The sequence below is a fragment of the Myxine glutinosa genome, chromosome 4, assembly GCF_964187855.1.
Source record: "Myxine glutinosa chromosome 4, kmMyxGlut1.1, whole genome shotgun sequence".
Classification (NCBI taxonomy): domain Eukaryota; kingdom Metazoa; phylum Chordata; class Myxini; order Myxiniformes; family Myxinidae; genus Myxine; species Myxine glutinosa.
In genome coordinates, this window is record NC_136264.1 from 96,227,296 (window position 1) to 96,246,368 (window position 19,073).

Genomic DNA, 19,073 nt, shown 5'->3' on the forward strand with positions numbered 1-19,073 from the left:
ACTCTTCATCCTATTGACCCAAGCATTGATCAAGATCATCAATCTTAATCTTGATGAAATCGACAATTTGATAGATCAATGGCAACCTTTTTTTGGGGGGTAGGGATGGATTTTGCAAGTATCGTGGTTTGCATGGCGTCTTCTTGTTTGTTTGTTTTGACTTCTATTTACTCCGAAACCACTGTACTTGGGGTCGACACAGGAAAGTTTTTAGGGGATCCCAAATATACAATATTCCTGGGGTTCAGTGTAGGAAGAAGAACCCAATTAGTTTCTGAAAAAAATTAGAAGTTTCTGTCAATCCTCGACTCCGATTCTGCAACTGGACCAGATGGCATCAGCCCACGGGTCCTAAAATCCTGCTCTGCGCTCTATCACACCCTCTCTCTGTTCTCTGCAGCCTCTCTTTTGCTAAAGGTCATCTGCCATCAGCTTGGAAATCAGCCAAAATTACCGCTTTACACAAAAAAGGTGCAAAAACAGATCCTTGCAACTACAGACCAATCAGCCTTCTCCCAATTATCAGCAAAGTCATGGAATCCATCATTGCTTCGGATATCAAATCCTTCCTCTTCTCCAATGGCTTGATCTCTGATCATCAATTTGGTTTCAGACCAGGTCACTCTACTCTGGATATGTTGCTTCTGCTGTCTCAACAATGGATGGAGGTCCTCAATGTCCAACAGGAAATTAGAGCTGTCTCCCTTGACATATCACGTGCCTTCGATACGGTCTGGCACCCCGCTCTGCTCACCAAACTCTCCTCCGATGGTATCCATGGAAATCTCCATGCATGGCTTGCGGACGTCCTCTCTGGTCATAGTCAATGTGTAGCCGTGAATGGGTTTCTGTCATCTCCCCTTCCTGTTCAGGCTGGAGTTCCCCAAGGCAGTGTTCTGGGCCCTGTGCTTTTTCTGGTCTTCATCAATGATCTCTCTGACTCTCTTGAAAATCCTCTCTATCTCTTTGCTGATGACTCCACTCTCTGCCTCTCCATACCTCATCCCTCAGATCGGCAGTCTGCAGCCTCCTCACACTCTGCAGGCATGGACAAAATCACAGACTGGTTAAACAAGTGGAACATGTCTTTCAATCCTGACAAATCTCACACTCTCACTATGTCTCTCTGAAAAGACCGACTGGACAACCCTCCCATCTCCTTTCTGAACAATCCTCTCCAAGAAGTTCTGTCACTCAAGCGTTTGGGTCTCACTATCTGCCATGATCTTTCTTGGGAAAACCACATTTCCAAACTGGTCTCCAAAGCCATTCGCCGACTGGGCATCCTTCGTCGTGTGAAGTCCTTCCTTGGCACACCTGAGATCCCCACCACATACAAGGCTTTCATCCGCAACTCAATGGAATACTGTTCTCCCCCCTGGGCCGGTGCTCCTGCCTCACACCTAGCTCGGCTTCACGCTGTTGAAATTGAAGCTTTCAGAATTATTGGAATCTCTCGCGATGAAGCTAACTCCGAGGGCCTTTCACTCACTCACCGCAGGCAGTTGGTGGACTTTCTGTCTTCTACCGACTCCTCTCCGGCCAGGCTCCCCCAGCTCTGTCTGTGCTCAGTCTGCCAAATATTCCTACAGGACACACAAGATCTGTCAGCAACCCTCTTATGGTAAAACTGCCAAAATCAGGACTCTCTGCTCACCTTCACTCTTTCATTCCTCTTTTCTCCCACCTCTGGAACAAACCGCCTTACTTTCTTCAATCCCACTCCTCCCTCCAGGTCTTTAAAACAGCTGTTCACCACCATCTCTTATCTTCCCACATACAAAACCTTGATCTTTTCTACCCCCGTTATTTCACCCCAGATCCACTTTTTTGAAATACCGACTTCTTTCTTGGAAGTCCGAGCAGTGTCCATGTGTTTTATACCTCCCCCCCTTCCCATGCCGTCTCCCCAAGCCCTCTCCCTCCCACAGATCTCCCGACGTCCCTGTTCTCTGCTGTTGTACTTGTGTGCTTCCCTCTCTCTCTCCCCCCATCTTATCTCCCGCTCCCTTGATCATATTTTTTGTGTCAGTTTGTTTTTTATGTTATTAATATTAGCTCTTACACGAGCCTCGATCGTGTACACAAAAAAAAAAAACTACATAAATATGTATGTCATAGCTCCCCTTTCGGTAGGAGAGGGTATTACAAGTAACACGAAATACGCTAATACTGGGGCTATTAATGTGGCCATGATTCTGGAAGAATTATCCCATCTGTTGCTGTGCACTGGACAAGCGATATCGTGCAGAAATATTCCAGCACCCACGCATGGGTAAATGGAGAAGATGCGATTTCACGACCCTTTATTCACGCATACCCGTTCCACACATTCTTTAGCTAACTACACATGTTCGCATCACAGGATACTACATCCGTAAGGACCAGCTCTTCACTCGTAAAGATTTATTCAACAGTAATAATAATAATAATTATTATTATTTTTGTGCCATATCCAGAGAAATTCCTCTTCAGTAGGAAATTTAATTTTCATACGACACCCGATGCGTACAGATTTGGGAAATGACAATAAAAACAAACTTTAAATGCAAGGAATCATAGACACAGGAGAAGGCCAGTTGGCTCATCACGCCTACGCCATATCCCCACCTCGTTCATTTTACCATATTTAATGCTCATCAAGGAGTTTGTACCTATATCAAGTGCATGACAAGGATATTAGAAGACGATGGACAAATCAGCACCATACATTGGATTTGAATGAGGGATTTCAGCATTATGAGTTCTGTGCTCAGATTTGTTAACTTAATCAATTGGTTTGGCATGTCTACATATACAAAAAAAAGCAGACCCAGTGGTATAATCAATTAGAGCGTCCACTCTTAGTCTGGGAGGTCGGTGGTTTGAACCCCAGCAGAGTCATCCCAAAGACTTTAAAACTTTCAGACAGACTTTCTATCTCTGTCCAGGCCATAAATTCACCATTTGAACTTTTCTCATCAATGGCAGAGGAATGGTACGTGATACTTTTTTTGCTTCACGCTCAGCATTTGAAAGGATGGAGCATGGACAAACAATGCTGGGAAGGCAATGGCAAACCCCCCAGCATAACCCTTGCCAAGAAACTGCTTCGGCAGCACAAGACTCTGCGAAGAGTATGGTACATCAAATATATTGAGATCACATTTTCACCATCAAATTAATTAACATTAGCATCGACATCCCTTTAATCAATTTGCAAATACACGCACTTTTAAAAGTTATGGCTAGAAATTTTAAACGTGCATATTAAATTTGGCTAAAGTACCAGAATGCAATGGTCTGCTCTTTTGGAAAGGCACTGTTGGCTCTTTGGCAGCCACAACCTTGGGTAGATTAAGTTAATGGTGAAAATGGGATTTATTTACAAACTCTATAAATAAATTGATAGATCAACTTGATGGAGTCCAGATATGACACAGGCATTATAGGCCAAATGGCTTCATCCTGTGCCAAGGCATGCTTGTATTTCCTTGTATTGTTTATATAAAAATAAACCTCTTCCTGAGGAATCGCCTTATTGAGACTTGAGCCCAGTCGCATTCCATTATTGGAAGTTGGTGATAGCTATATCCTGCTATCTCTGATCCCTCCCTACTCACAATCTTTTCTATTTTCCACACATTTGCATTCTGCCTGCTATTCCTGTCTGCTCAAATGGCCTTTGTCTACTTAACTTAGTCTGTTGCATTCTGTTCGTACACCCCCTAATTTATGCTCTCTGTCTGTTTCTTGTCTATTTCTCCATTTAGTCCAGTCAATCTAGCAGCCTAGTGTTCACTTAGCGGTTAGGGTGCTGGCTTGGGATCCTCGGATCCTGAGTTTGAATCCCAGTCGGTCGATCGTTGAATTAACGCCACGGGGGTTGACTCAGACTGTCATCCTTCCGAAGTTGGCAAATTGATTACCAGCTTGCTGGGATGAATGTGCTGGTGTGTGCCCTGGTTTAGAATAGGTACACTGTATCCCTGTATGTCATAAGAGACGACTAAAGGGTTGGCGTCAGGAAGGGCATCTGGCCATAAATATATTGCCTCAAAAAGGGAACCATTATGATTGTCATGGGGCCCACAAGGCTAAACCCTGCTATAGCAGGGGAAATAGCCTTAAAAAGGGGGAAAAAATTTGTCCAGTCAATCAAACAAGAAACAAGAAAAAAGGTCAACCTTGAACTAATTGCAAAATAATTTATTTTTACTGTGTTACATTGATATAGTAAATTAATTAATTATAAGCCTAACATGCATGGTGCCATATATTTGGAACAGACATTAATATTAAAAGTGAACACCAGATAACTTTGTTTGTTAGCAAAAACAGCTACAAATCTACAAATCTACAAATCTGCAAATAAACAGTCATTTTCACTCCATACGTGACATTTAACAGTTCTTCATCCATGTTGTCATTTTCACTCCATAACATTCATCCATGTTCTTCATCCTTACCATATAAGGTAAGGGTGAGTTTGCGCAACCAGTTCCCTTGCACTCACTCCATGCTATTGAGCATTCCAGATGACGTTTTTTGCAGGAACACCGTTTTGCGTTACAGTCCGTATTGTAATTGCATTTGATCACCTTCAGTTGAGCTTCTGGAGCTGGTGGAAAATCTGTTGTTCGTGGTTCAAGTCGACCATGGATCAATACCCATCCGCACTCTTCTAGATCCAAGAGCTTGCACATCCACCGCTGAACTTGGATATATACATGTACGGGTGCTGTGATATCGTGCTGCTGCAGCTGTTGGTGGCATGAACCTGCACAGAAGAGGTACTTGCAGAAACATTCTCATAAAATTGCCGGTAATGCAGTGCATCCAGTCCATCACCTGGGGTACCGTTGTACAGGCAGACAAGCGCCTCTTCTCCAGCTCAGGTGACCTCATCTGTGGATGCTACCAACTTGGCAGAATACTTCTGCCTGCTTCTTGAAATGAGTATTGCTCCTCAGCTTCTTCAAAGCAACCCCTTTCCCAATGCCATACAGGCGTGAGGTTGCATCACAGACACAGACTACATGCACAAATGGAAGCAAGTTGCACGTCTGTGGACACACAGCACTGGGCAGCCAGTGAATGTTCGAGATTTTCTGAGTCTTGTTGGATTGCTTTTTCGCTGGCCTAAGGAACAGATCGAAGGAAGTGGAGTCAGCATGAAAGCAAAGCAATATCAAGAGGTCCGTGTCCTCTCCGATAACGGTCGTAGCACAGGTTGAAGCAGGTTCTACCGTTGTCAGGACAATTAACGAATCTGCATCACTTTCTGCATGAACAGTCTTGCACATACTTTCTTGTAGCTTCTCACTGAGCATGATAATGAACCTCTGTTTGTTTGTACTGTTGTATACAGTCACATGAAAAAGTAAGTACACCCCATGTAAAGTTTTGACTTTTTCAACATATTTCAACAGACAGCTATTTGATCTTCATTTCAACAATATTGATAGATAAAGGTGATATAATATAACAAATATCATGAAACATTTACATTTTGTAGTCCATTGTATAATTTAAATAAACACAAATGCAAATTTCACATGTGGAAAAGGTAAGTACACCCCGACATTTATCACTACTTCAAATACCTAAAATTAGAATCAGGTGCACCAGCTCAGGTGCGAATGATTAGAACATCGTTTGAGAGGATCTTGGAGGTACCTGTCTTATTTAAACCTCAGACATTTAGTTTGGTTTGCTCTTTGTTGTTGAAGTGTGCGGCCTCACCATGCCTAGATCAAAAGAGCTCTCTGAGGCCTTCAGAAAGAAGGTTATAGATGCCTACGAGTCTGGGAAGGGATTTAAAAAGATCTCCAAACAATTTGAAATCAATCATTCGACTGTCCGGAAGATCATCTACAAGTGGAGAAGATTCCAAACAACTGCCAACTTGTTCAGGCCAGGCCGCCCCAGCAAGTTCAGCCTCAGAGCAGACCGCAAGATGCTGAAAGAAGTCTCTAAGAACCCCAGAATGTCATCATCGGGACCCACAGGTAGCTCTTGCCACTGTTGATGTCAAAGTGCCAGGAGGAGAAGTGCCAGGTGTGCCAGGAGGAAACCTTTGCTGTCCAGAAAGAACATCAGGGCAAGACTAAAGTTTGCCAATGAACACCGAGGCAAAGACCAGAACTTCTGGAACAATGTGCTCTGGACAGATGAGTCAAAGGTAGAGCTATTTGGCCACAGTACCAGAAGACATGTTTGGCGAAAACCAAAGACAGCATTTGAACACAATAACCTGATACCAACTGTAAAGCATGGTGGTGGAAATATTATGGTTTGGGGCAGCTTTGCTGCATCAGGGCCTGGGCAGCTCACCATCATAGAATCCACTATGAATTCTTCATTGCACCAGAGGGTGCTTGAGGATAATGTGAGGCCATCTGTCGAAAAGTTGAAGCTCAAACGAAGGTGGACCTTGCAACATGACAATGACCCTAAACATACCAGTAAATCCACCAAGGAATGGCTGAAAAGGAAGAAATGGAAGGTTCTGGAATGGTCAAGTCAAAGCCTGGATCTAAATCCCATCGAGATGTTGTGGGGGGATTTGAAACGAGCTGTGCATGCAAGAAACCCCTCAAACATCGCACAGCTGAAATAATTCTGCATGGAGGAGTGGGCAAAAATTTCTCCCAGTCGATGTCAGAGACTGGTAGACAGTTATAAGAAACGCCTACTTGAGGTTGTTTCTGCCAAAGGGGGCAATACCACCTATTAGAGCCAAGGGTGTACTTACTTTTTCCACATGCGAAATTTGTATTTATGCTTATTTAAATTATACAATGGACAACAAAATGTAAATGTTTCATGATATTTGTTATATTATATCACCTTTATCTGTCAATATTGTTGAAATGAAGATCAAATAGCTGTATGTTGAAATATGTTGAAACAGTCAAAACTTTACATGGGGTGTACTTACTTTTTCACGTGACTGTAAGAGTTCCTTCTTCATTTTGATGGGCATACCCCCGGCAAAGTTGGCTTGGAGACCGGTAGTACCTCCTGATCGACAGAGATGTATTATATCCTTCATAGATGGACCTGCTCCATATCAAAAAAAACAATGATGGGTTATTTGTACTTTCTTGTAAAAATAGTCAACGTACATCTTGCAGACAGTGTCAAATGTAGTATCACGTGGCTATGGCAGTCATAGTAGTGAGCCACCATCAAGGAGGTACTTCATTTCTCCTTCTGATGGCAGAGGCATGTCAGCGCCGCTTCCAGCAGTCTAAAATGCGTCAGCCAGTGTTGGCTTGTTTGTCTTTAAAAGACGTCCTGATGACTCAAATAAAGATGATGCTTGGATGCACAGCTTATATTATTAATATAATCTGCTCTATTGTCGGTGACTTCAGTGGAAGCTGTTACCAAATGCTGAAATAACTGGATGGTATTCATAGAATACTTACCCTGCGCAGTCAACTTGGTGTGAGCCAACTCTTCTGTTTTTGAACGTTTCTTTTTTTTGATCCAATATGGCTGCCAGACCACGGGAGCGATGAAATCATAAATTTGTATTCTCTAATATAAGTGTTGCATTGATCATGCTCAATAAATTTCAAACTGATCAGAATAAGTGTTGTCCCTGTCTAATTATGACGTCATAATTATGGTACCAATGACGTCATCATTAACAACACCTATTCCCCATATGGAGTTCTTTACAATGAGCCACGTTTCAATTTTTTCCTTAGAGCAGTTTTGGAGATATAGAGGTGCAACGTTTTTCGGTTTTTCCAAGATGGCGCCTGTACCACATGACCTATGACGTTATGATTAGCATTGAAATATTCTACAGGAGGACACCCTCCTATGGTGAAAATTTCGTGTCAATCTGACCAAGAATTGCAGAGAAAAAAAAATTCATACTGATCGAATCAAGCATTGTACTTGTCGAATTATGACGTCATAATTAAAGTACCGATGACATCATCATTAACATATGTTATTCCCCAAGCGGATTACTTAACAATGAGCCATGTTTCAGTTTTTTTCCATGGAGCGGTTTCGGAGATATAGAGGTGCAATGTTTTTCGGTTTTTCCAATATGGCGCCTGTACCACGTGACATATGACGTCATAATTATCATTTTAAATATTCCACAGGAAGAGCCGCTCATATTCTGAAAATTCCGTGCCAATCGGACTAACAGTTGCAGAGGAATTTTTTTTCCATACTGATCAGATCAAGTGTTGTACTTGTCGAATTATGACGTCATAATTAAGGCAACGATGACATCATCATCAACATATCTTATTCCCCATGGTGAGTACTTGACAATGAGCCATGTCTCAATTTTTTCTATTCAGCGCTTTCGGAGATATGGAGGTGCAAAGTTTTTCGGTTTTTCAAAGATGGCGCCTGTAACACGTGACCTATGACGTCATGATTATCATTAAAATATTCTACAGGAGGAGGCCCTCCTATGGTGAAAATTTCATGTCAATCGGACCAACAGTTGCCGAGAAAATGAATTTTTAAAATGCTAACACGGCACACACTTTACTTTACTTAAATGCAGACACGTACGTACCTGAATGCTTAACGCCGCTTTTCGCTTCGTGAGTGCAGGGTAATAACTGTGGATCCACGAGGATGGGTTCACCATATATTTTAGCAGAAGCCTTATTGGCTATAGTGGCATGTTGTTTTATCTTGAATATATAGTCCATAACTTATACCATACCAGTGTGGCAGCTACATTCAAATGTAAGGTGTGCACAGAGGGAGCTGCAGATGGAGGAAATGTTGAGTTGGATCTTGGAGACGGCGTGAAGCTGGAAGGTGTGAAAACATTTTGCTACCTCGGAGACATGCTGAATGGAGAAGGTGGATCAGACTCGGCAACGGTTGCTCGAGTGAGATGTGCATGGAAGAAGTTTCGGGAACTGAGTGGCGTGCTGATGAGGAGGGGAGTGTCGCTGAAGCTGAAGGGAAAGGTGTATGCTGCATGTGTGAGAAGTGTTATGATTTATGGGAGCGAGACATGGGTAATGAACGTAGAGCAGCAACGAAGGCTGGAAAGGGTGGAAATGCGAATGGTTCGATGGATGTGCGGAGTATCGTTGAGAGAGAGGAAGACAAATGATGAATTGCGAAAGATGATGGGAATATTGCCTGTGATTGATGCTGTGAAGAGGAACAGGTTGAGATGGTTTGGTCATGTGTTGAGGAAGGATGAAAGTGACTGGTTGAGAAGAGTGATGGAAATTAATGTAGAAGGAAGTAGAGGACGGGGAAGACCGAGAAAGACTTGGCTAAAGATGGTGGAAGAAGAAATGCGGGCAAGGGGGTTAACAAGGAGAGATGCAGAAATAGGGCAAAATGGAGAAGATTGTCATGGGGACCGCAAGGCTAACCCCCGCTCTAGCAGGGAAAATGGCCTTAAAATGCATGTTGTGTTGTATATAGTCCATAACTTTGTTCCCCACCATTGATTTGAGGATTTTACAACCCACTTGTTTTGCTTTTGTCTGCATTTACAGTTTTGTCAGCTGTAACACCAGTGGCGATATTACGCAGATACGCATCTGCACAGAAAGGATTCCCTTCCAGAAGAAACTTGAGGAGACAAGTTATTTCCTTGTTATCTCTTGCCTGCTATGCTTTTGTATAAATTTTGTGTTGCTCACTTATCAGATATTCTGCATCCATTACCTCCTGCATGGCAAAATTCAAATCAGCACATGCTTGTATAGACAGGAGCCATTGTTTGTGTTGAGACTCCGCCATTCCCCGACCATGTGTCAGTCCTTCTGTTGTTTTCATGGTTCTCATTAGCACTTGTTCGATAATAAAATCTAATGATAACCTGGCCAAATATCGGTTACTCCTTCGAATAACATGGTGTCCATTTTGGAAGTAAGCAAGCACATCTGGATGCAGGCTCTCTAGTTTGATCATTTGTTGTGGGTAAATGTGCACAGATTTTGCATACAAATTGTGCCTAGCAGCTGCAAAATATGGCAGCATGTCTTGAAGCGACTGGAGATGAAGTTACCAATTTCCCATTCTTTCTGACTTCATGAATTGGTGAAGCACATCGATCATCTCCATGTAATGAAATCGGAGACGTCCAGTACGATGACCAGATATTGCAGCCTTTTCATCATCCAGTTTTTGTTGGACCTTGTCAAGGGATACTTTAATGCATACCGCATCTGCTGAAAGTTCATCAGCCAAAACAAAAAGTTTGTCATATATACACAAAGAATTAAGTTAAGCACCCCTACACAACGAATTAAGGTAAGCACCCCCTAATATATATTCTTTGTGTATATGTATACATTGGCATATATTCTAAGGTATGTGAGATCAAATAATGATTGGTATGACATTAGCAATTATCCATTGATGAAATTGAGTGATCAAAGTGAAAAAAAGTGATTGGTTGAGTCAGTGATCCGATCACGTGGGTCCTACACACGTTATTGACGCAAAGATCGCTAGAGGTCTTCTCAGAACAATGACTGTACGTTAGAAAACATAAACGTCATCCACACTGTCCGTGATGGACCTATAGCTCCATACTTAAATTGAGGTGAAAATATGCCTAAAATTCCCAAAATATTTCACCTTAAATTATTCAGAATAAACTATTGAAAACGGCATGATTGTTATGTTTTTATGTGACCATAATATCACTTCTCCAGAAAATATAGCAATATCATGGGTATATTACACTGTTTTGACGACAACAAACTTGTAATGTGCGAGGTTGTAAGAAAACGGGGGGGGTGCTTAACTTAATTCTTTGTGTATATATGGACTACTATGATCAATTTCCGTCGATGTCTTCTGCTGTAACTGGAACATGTAAGTGGAGCATATGCTAGAGACCGAGAGGGACAACAGTCTCTGCAGCACTTCATAAATCTAGGCTTTAGGGGAGAGTGGCCAGACAGAAGCCACTCCTGAGGAAAAGGCACATGACAGCATGCCTGGAGTTTGCAAAAAGGCATGTGAAAGACTGAGAGCATGAAGCAAAATATTCTGTGGTCTGATGAGACGAAAATGTAACTCTTTGGCCTGAATGCAAAGCGCTGCATCTGGCAGACACTGAGCACAGCTCATCACCCATCCATCACCATCCCTATCGATAAGCATGTTGGTGGCAGCATTATGCAATGGGAATGCTTTTCAGCGGCAGGGACTGGGGGACTTATAAGGATAGAAGGAACAATGAATGGAGCCAAATCCAGGCAAATCCTTGAGGAGATCCTGCTTCAGAGTGCAAAAGACCTGAGACTGCGGCAAAGATTTATGTTCCAACATTACGATGACCCCAAGCATACAGCCAAAGCAACACTGGAATGGCTTCAGAACAAGAATGTGAACGTCCTTGAGCGGCCCAGCCAAAACCCAAACTTGAATCCCATTGAGAATCTGTGGGAAGACTTGAAGATTGCTGTTCACTGACATTCCCCATCCGACTTGGCAGAGCTTGAGCAAATCTGAATGGAAGAATGGGTGAAACTCCCCAAATCCAGATGTGCAAAGCCGATACAGACATACCAAGACAAGAAGACCAAGAAGCTGTAATCGCTGTCAAAGGCACTTCTATTAAGTTTTGACTCGAGGGGTGGAATACATATGTGAATTAGATATTTTTGGCTTTCACTTTTTATTATTCTGTAAAAATTTATATTAAAAAATTCCACTTTGACATTATGGGGTATTATGTGTAGATCAGTGACAAAAAATCTCAATTTAATCCATTTTTAATTCAGGTTGTAACAACAAAATGTGAAAAAGTCAAGGGGTGTGAATACTTTTGAAGGTGCTGTACTGTACATGTATCCACTGGATACCAGCAATCGATAAAAAATGTATATAGTAGAGGATCAGTACTAATGTTCCATGACCAAATCTCTGGAACAAAGGTTTGAAAGTGTTTTTGACATGCCTGAAGGGTACTGAACAAATTTGGCTTGGGCTGCCCTCTTCAAAGTTGGGCAATTTTCGGTAGGGGTCAAATGAGGTCAAACAGGGGTCAAAACTGAAAAATATTCTAATCCTTTTGAAACGTATACCAAATTACTCGTCTGGTCAAAATGAATCAAAAAAGGCATAGTTTGCCCTATCTGCGAACTTTAGTTATCGCGCTATGGACAAACGCATGAAAAGGTCAACGCACTTTGGGCAGGGGGCCAAATTTACTAATACGGTTAAGATTGTCCAATTTCAATGATCTTGGTGTCTAATTATATGTTTTCTGACATGACAAATTCAACTGAACAACTTTGAAAATTCAAAATAGCCACCTTGACCTTGAAATTTAAAAATGGCCACCATAAATTAATGTTTTTACATAAAATTGGGTAACCTGGTTTTGCGGTCAAATTTTTCCATTTAAAACTTATGTTTAAAGTACCATATTGACTGTGAGTGTCTATGACAAGACAGTTTGGCAACTAAATATATTCAAGCATTTTTTAAATGGCCGGCATGGACACCAAAATGCTACATCTCTTAAGTTAAGTGTTACATCTACCAAAATGCTAAGTGTTTCTTTAAGTCTGTCCCGATTAACCAACAGTATATGTTTGACCAATTAATGACCCAAGGTCCGAAAAATTTGACCGCAAAACCGGGTTACCTAATTTTATGTACAAACATTCATTTATGGCAGCCATTTTGAAATGAATTTATGGCGGCCAGAGTAATATAAAAATAATCAATTGAATGAATGAATGAATGATCGTTTTAAGGCAATTTTTCCCCGCTAAAGTAGGTGTGAGCCTTGCGGGCCCCATGACAATCATGGTTCCCTGTTTGAAGCAATGTTTTTATGGACGGTTGCCCTTCCTGACGCCAACCCTTCGTCGCCTCTTACAATGTGCAGGGATACGGTGTACCTATCGGGGTACACACCAGGATCATTCATCCCAGCAAGCTGGTACTCAATTTGCCGACCTCGGAAGGATGACAGGCTGAGTCAACCCCCCTGGTGTTAATTCATCGATCAACCGGGATTCTAACTCAGGATCCTAGGATCCCACGCCTGCACCCTAACCACTAAGCCAACACCAGGCTACTGTATAGCCAATTAAAATATTTATATTGATACATGTGGTTAAATTACATGCCCAGACCAGGAATCGAACCCAGGAACCCAGGAACTGGGTTCGATTCCTGGTCTGGGAATGTAATTTTCCCACATGTATCAATACAAACAACACAACATGCATTTTAAGGCCATTTTCCCTGCTAGAGCAGGGGTTAGCCTTGCGGACCCCATGACAATCTTCTCCATTTTGCCATATTTTCTGCATGCACATGCACATGTATCAATATAAATATTTAATGCTGTTCATTAATCAAATTGCTTCACTATGCCCCCAGTGGTGTTTATAATAGAGGACATGGATTTGTCCTCCCATTGGAGGAAGACCCTCTCGTGTTCAGGCCATTGGTGCTCCTATGGTTGGAAGCGAGTGCCCCGGAAGCATTGACGGAAAGAGAGTGGCAATCATATGTGTGGGAAAATTTGCATGCTCAGTCAGGGTCGCCAAAAATAGCTCAGATGGCAGAGCACTGGTACCGTTTTCCAGAGGACCTGGATTCGATTCCTGGTCTGGGCATGTAATTTTCCCACATGTATCAATATAAATATTGAATCCTGTTCATTAATCTAATTAAAATATTGTTAATATGGATGTGTCCTTGCTTCTGAGATGTTTAGTCTGGGTTTGATTCACAGATATCCACGTCGTTCAGCTCTTCCATGAGTCTTAATCTCTGTATTTAAAACAAACAATATTGCAACAAATCTATCAAATACAATAAAATAAGGAAATATTTTCAACACCTCTGGTCATGAAAAATAGTAACTCTTGCTTTCTGCCTTTGCCACTGCAGATCTCAACACTATTCTTTTACCTGCACCTAACCACTAGCCTCGAGTTGAGTGAAGCAGAATCCAGCTTTAGGAATACAAACATGGGTCCATTACCCCACTAGTCATGTGGAACAATGTGTTTGTGCTGTCCATGCTGATTAGCGTCGGCCTGCTTTCAGTGGAACAAGATCAAGCCGTCTCTGTGGGAATTACACACTGCTTATCGTTCAGCATCCATTTACTGCAAAAGTCACAAGTCACGGTAAAGACCCGAGAAATCTGTCTGACTTGTCAGTCAATGTTTCTCCAACACCCACCCACAGCAAAACTCACCTTTCACTGCAAATACTGCACATGGCATGGACAATAATCTGAGATTCATACTCAGACACCTTCCAAGCCTGACTCCAGGCCTTTCGGCTTCTGCCTTAAAACTATCAGAGCCTTTTCTTTTGGGCAATTCGAAACTCATTTGTTTCACAAGATAGTCATCGAAAAATAAAAAACCAACAACCCAAAGACCTGACAATACTATAAATGACTAATGGCAAAATATAGAATAACAATCTCTGGTTCTGTTATCTCGGAAACTTCCCAACAGCAAAACATTTTAAGTACCAACATAGCTGGCTCACCAGTTCTTGCAAGCAAAGCTCCTTGAGTTCGACCAGTTTCTGCTGCAGCTGCTTCTCCAGGCCCTCGTTCTTCTGCCGCAAAGCAGATAGCAGGTCTCTCTGGGCCATTACACAGCCTTCTGTATCCAGTGAAGCTGCCAGGAAAGAATTTTAACTCTTTAATTTAACAATGGTTGCTTAACATTTAGATTTTTGTAAAAGACAAAATTCCCATGTTAAGAGGATCAAGTTTTGCTAGCTTATTCTCATTATATAGTTCTTCAATAAAATAAAATAAAAAACGGACTCAATATTCTTAGACGTCGCTATGACTCTAATACAACTCCATCCTCATCTCTCTTTCTTCAAGCCCACCCTATTCTCCATACTCCACCTCCAGTCGATATCCGCTAACACACACAGGATATAAATGGCTACTTTCAGCGAATTGGCAGGACAATATAAAGCCTGAGCAACCCGTATGGGTCTTATCTCAGATAGATTTCAAATGAACACATTGCATGTAGCTTATTGCTTTGGTGGAAATAATCCCATCGCTGCCAAACGCGCGAGAAAATAATCTTACATGGAGGCTAAAGCCACGTTCGCCAGAGTTCAAAATTGCTGTTCATATTTTATTTTACTCTCAACAGGATATTCCTGAACATTAAATGTACGTCACATTACAGAAATTATATATTTTTAAATAGTTTATAAGGCTTTAAACCTGCTGTCGGTTATCTGATAAAAACGTGCATATTGAAAGTTCGTTTAAATAGATTCCTTCACCTTACACTGTTTGATAGAAATGCAGATCAAAAGCACAAACCTTTGTCTATCCATTCAGCCATTGCCAAGCAAGCAGGTTTGGGGGCACAAAACAACAGTGAAGAAATAAATTAACCAAACAATGTTTTAATCATCATCATCATCATCATCATGTTCAAACAGATCCAAGATGAGATGAAGAAAAGGTGAAGATGCACAATGCCATTGCTGTTTCTCCGACATTCTACCCACTATCCTCTTCTGAGCCAAGTCCCCCCACGCCCTACTTTGGGGGAGAATATGCACGCGATATAGCAATTCGGGTGGAATTGTGATGGTTTATATGCTTACATAAGCAAACAGATTCCAAAGCTTGAGTTTCTGGCCTGTTGCCATATGCTAGGTGGAGCGAGACAAGTATTACAATAAAGTTTACCTCCAGACAGGAAAGCACATTGCCCGTGGGAGGTGCACAATGCACGTCTCGAACATCCTTTTGTCAGCCCTGTACGTGCGTACTAATATATACCCTTGTATGGGGCTTGTATGTCGTAAGAGACGACTAAGAGGGTTGGCGTCAGGAAGGGCATCCGGCCATAAAAACATTGCCTCAAAAAGAGAACCATGACAATCACAAGTACATATGGGCAGGGTGCAGCCCGAAGTGGAGATCGGTTTCTGAGGTTTGGGACATGGAATGTGGGGACAATGACAGGGAGATCAGGAGAAGTGGTGGAAGTATTGGTCAGAAGAAGAGTGGACATATGTTGTGTGCAAGAGACGAGATGGAAGGGAAGTGGTGTGAGAATGGTGAAGGGTAGGCAGGGACAGAAATACAAGTTTGTGTGGCAAGGGTGCCCGGAGGGCGTGAATGGTGTTGGTGTCCTGTTTTCTGAGGAGTTTGTAGACAGTGTGGTGAGTGTGACTAGAGTGAGTGACAGGTTGATGATGGTGAAAATGATGATTGGAAAGCTCTTGGTGAACGTCATCTCGGGATATGCTCCGCAGGTTGGTCGAAGCGATGAAGAGAAGGACAAGTTCTGGTGTGCGATAGAGAAGCTGATGGAAAACGTGCAAGATGAGGAAGTTGTTGTGGTGGGAGGAGACCTGAATGGACATGTGGGAAGGAGTATGGATGGTTTTGAGGGAGTTCATGGGGGTTACGGATATGGTGTGAGAAATGGAGAAGGTGAAAGGATTTTGGAGTTTGCTGATGGAGCTGATTTGTTGATTTGTAATACTCAGTTCCAGAAAGAGGACAATAAGCTTGTTACATACACGTCAGGTGGGTCGACGACAACCGTTGACTACCTGATGGTGCGTCGGCGAGATAGGGGGCACCTCCGGGACACAAAGGTGATCCTGGGGGAGGAGGCTGTTTCACAGCACCACTTGGTTGTCTGCGACATAAGGGTGAAAGGTGCGAGGAGAGCTCGGCGGGTGAAGTACCAACCGAGAATGAAGGTGTGGAGGTTGAAAGAGGGGACAGTAAGGGAGGCATTAAAAGAGAGGCTGAGTAGGGTAGAGGATGATGTGGTTGAGCTTGAAAGTGGTTGGATGTCAATGAAAGCTAGTCTGTTGGGAGCCGTTGGTGAGGTATGTGGATGGACAAAAGGACCACCGAGGCACTCGGAAACATGGTGGTGGGATGTTGAGGTTGGAAAGATGATTGACGAGAAGAGGAAGACGTTCAAAGAGTGGCAGAAGGCGAAGGGTACGGGAGCAGAAACAGCAGAGCATGAAAGTTATAAGGCAGCCAGGAAGGCTGCAAAGAAAGAGGTAGCAAAGGCGCAGGAGGCATGTAGGAAAATGTTCGGAGAACGCTTGGATTCGGAAGAGGGTCAGAAAGCAGTATTCAGGATTGCAAAGCACATAGCGAAAGAGAGGTGTGATGTGATGGGGGTGAGTTGCTTGAAGGATGAAGTGGGACAAATCGTTGTCGACCCAGATGGAATTAAAGGAAGATGGAAAAGATATATGGAAATGCTGTTGAATACAGAGAATGAATGGGATGGCAACATAGAGAGTAACCCAGTTTTAGGACCGGCAGAGAAGATGACTGAGAAGGAAGTTGAGGAAGCGATAAAAGCAATGAAGAGTGGAAAAGCGGGAGAGCCGACGGGAGTTGTGGGAGATATGTTGAAGGCAGCAGGAAGTTGGGGTGTGAAGAGAATGACAGAGATCTGTAATCTGGTGGTGAAAGAAGGCCGCATTCCAGTGGATTGGGAACTGAGTACCCTCGTCCCTCTATACAAGGGGAAAGGTGACCCTCTGGAGTGTGGCTCGTACCGAGCGATAAAGTTATTGGAGCATGGAATGAAGGTATTGGAAAGGGTGTTGGAGAGGAGGATAAGGAAGAAAGTGAAGATCGACGAAATGCAGTTTGGATTTATGCCAGGAAGAGGAACGACAGATGCGCTTTTCATTGTGAGGCAGTTGCAGGAGAAGTACATGGATAAGAGGAAGAAGTTGTTTTTTGGGTTTGTTGATCTGGAGAAAGCATTCGATAGGGTTCCACGCAAAGTAATGACATGGGCATTGAGGAAGTTAGGAGTGGAGGAATGGTTTATCAGAGTAGTGATGGCAATGTACAAAAGAGCACGCACAGCTGTAAGGACGAAGGACGGGAACAGTGGTGAGTTTGAGGTGAAGGTGGGAGTGCATCAGGGGTCGGTACTAAGTCCACTACTATTTGTAGCTGTGATGGAGGTGCTGGCTCAGACCGTAAAGGAAGGTTTACCGTGGGAGTTGTTGTATGCAGATGATCTGGTGTTGATTGCGGAAAGTATGGATGGACTGAAGGAAAAGATGAACAAGTGGAAGGAATGTATGGAGACAAAAGGTCTGAAGGTGAATATCGGAAAGACAAAGGTGATGGCAAGTGGTAAAGCATGTGGTGAGGTGGAAAGAACTGGGAAGTGGCCGTGTGCTGTGTGCAGGAAGGGTGTCGGAGTGAACTCCATTCAATGTACAATGTGTGCTGAGTGGGTTCATCAAAAATGTAGTGGTCTGAGAGGGTCATTAACCAGTGTGGCAGCTACATTCAAATGTAAGGTGTGCACAGAGGGAGCTGCAGATGGAGGAAATGTTGAGTTGGATCTTGGAGACAGCGTGAAGCTGGAAGGTGTGAAAACATTTTGCTACCTCGGAGACATGCTGAATGGAGAAGGTGGATCAGACTCGGCAACGGTTGCTCGAGTGAGATGTGCATGGAAGAAGTTTCGGGAACTGAGTGGCGTGCTGATGAGGAGGAGAGTGTCGCTGAAGCTGAAGGGAAAGGTGTATGCTGCATGTGTGAGAAGTGTTATGATTTATGGGAGCGAGACATGGGTAATGAACGTAGAGCAGCAACGAAGGCTGGAAAGGGTGGAAATGCGAATGGTTCGATGGATGTGCGGAGTATCGTTGAGAGAGAGGAAGACAAATGATGAATTGCGAACGATGATGGGAATATTGCCTGTGATTGATGCTGTGAAGAGGAACAGGTTGAGATGGTTTGGTCATGTATTGAGGAAGGATGAAAGTGACTGGTTGAGAAGAGTGATGGAAGTTAATGTAGAAGGAAGTAGAGGACGGGGAAGACCGAGAAAGACTTGGCTAAAGATGGTGGAAGAAGAAATGCGGGCAAGGGGGTTAACAAGGAGAGATGCAGAAAATAGGGCAAAATGGAGAAGATTGTCATGGGGACCGCAAGGCTAACCCCTGCTCTAGCAGGGAACATGGCCTTAAAATGCATGTTGTGTATGGGGCTCCATGACCTTGACGTCTGACCACCCAAAAATGCATTATGCAGAAACAACACTATTTCCTTGCCTTTATTACAGGCCATCTAGTTGTTACATGTG

General features: G+C 42.9%; 1 protein-coding gene across 2 annotated transcripts in view; it reads right to left on the reverse strand.

Moving 5' to 3' along the window:
- The window catches only part of LOC137425928 (FERM domain-containing protein 4A-like), a 296,129-nt gene that overhangs the window by 75,038 nt on the left and 202,018 nt on the right, over positions 1-19,073 (reverse strand). For both annotated transcript variants that reach the window (XM_068114650.2, XM_078776193.1), the window contains exon 14: positions 14,482-14,615. In XM_068114650.2, coding sequence (XP_067970751.2) covers positions 14,482-14,615 — 134 coding nt within the window. The remainder of the gene's footprint in view (positions 1-14,481; positions 14,616-19,073) is intronic.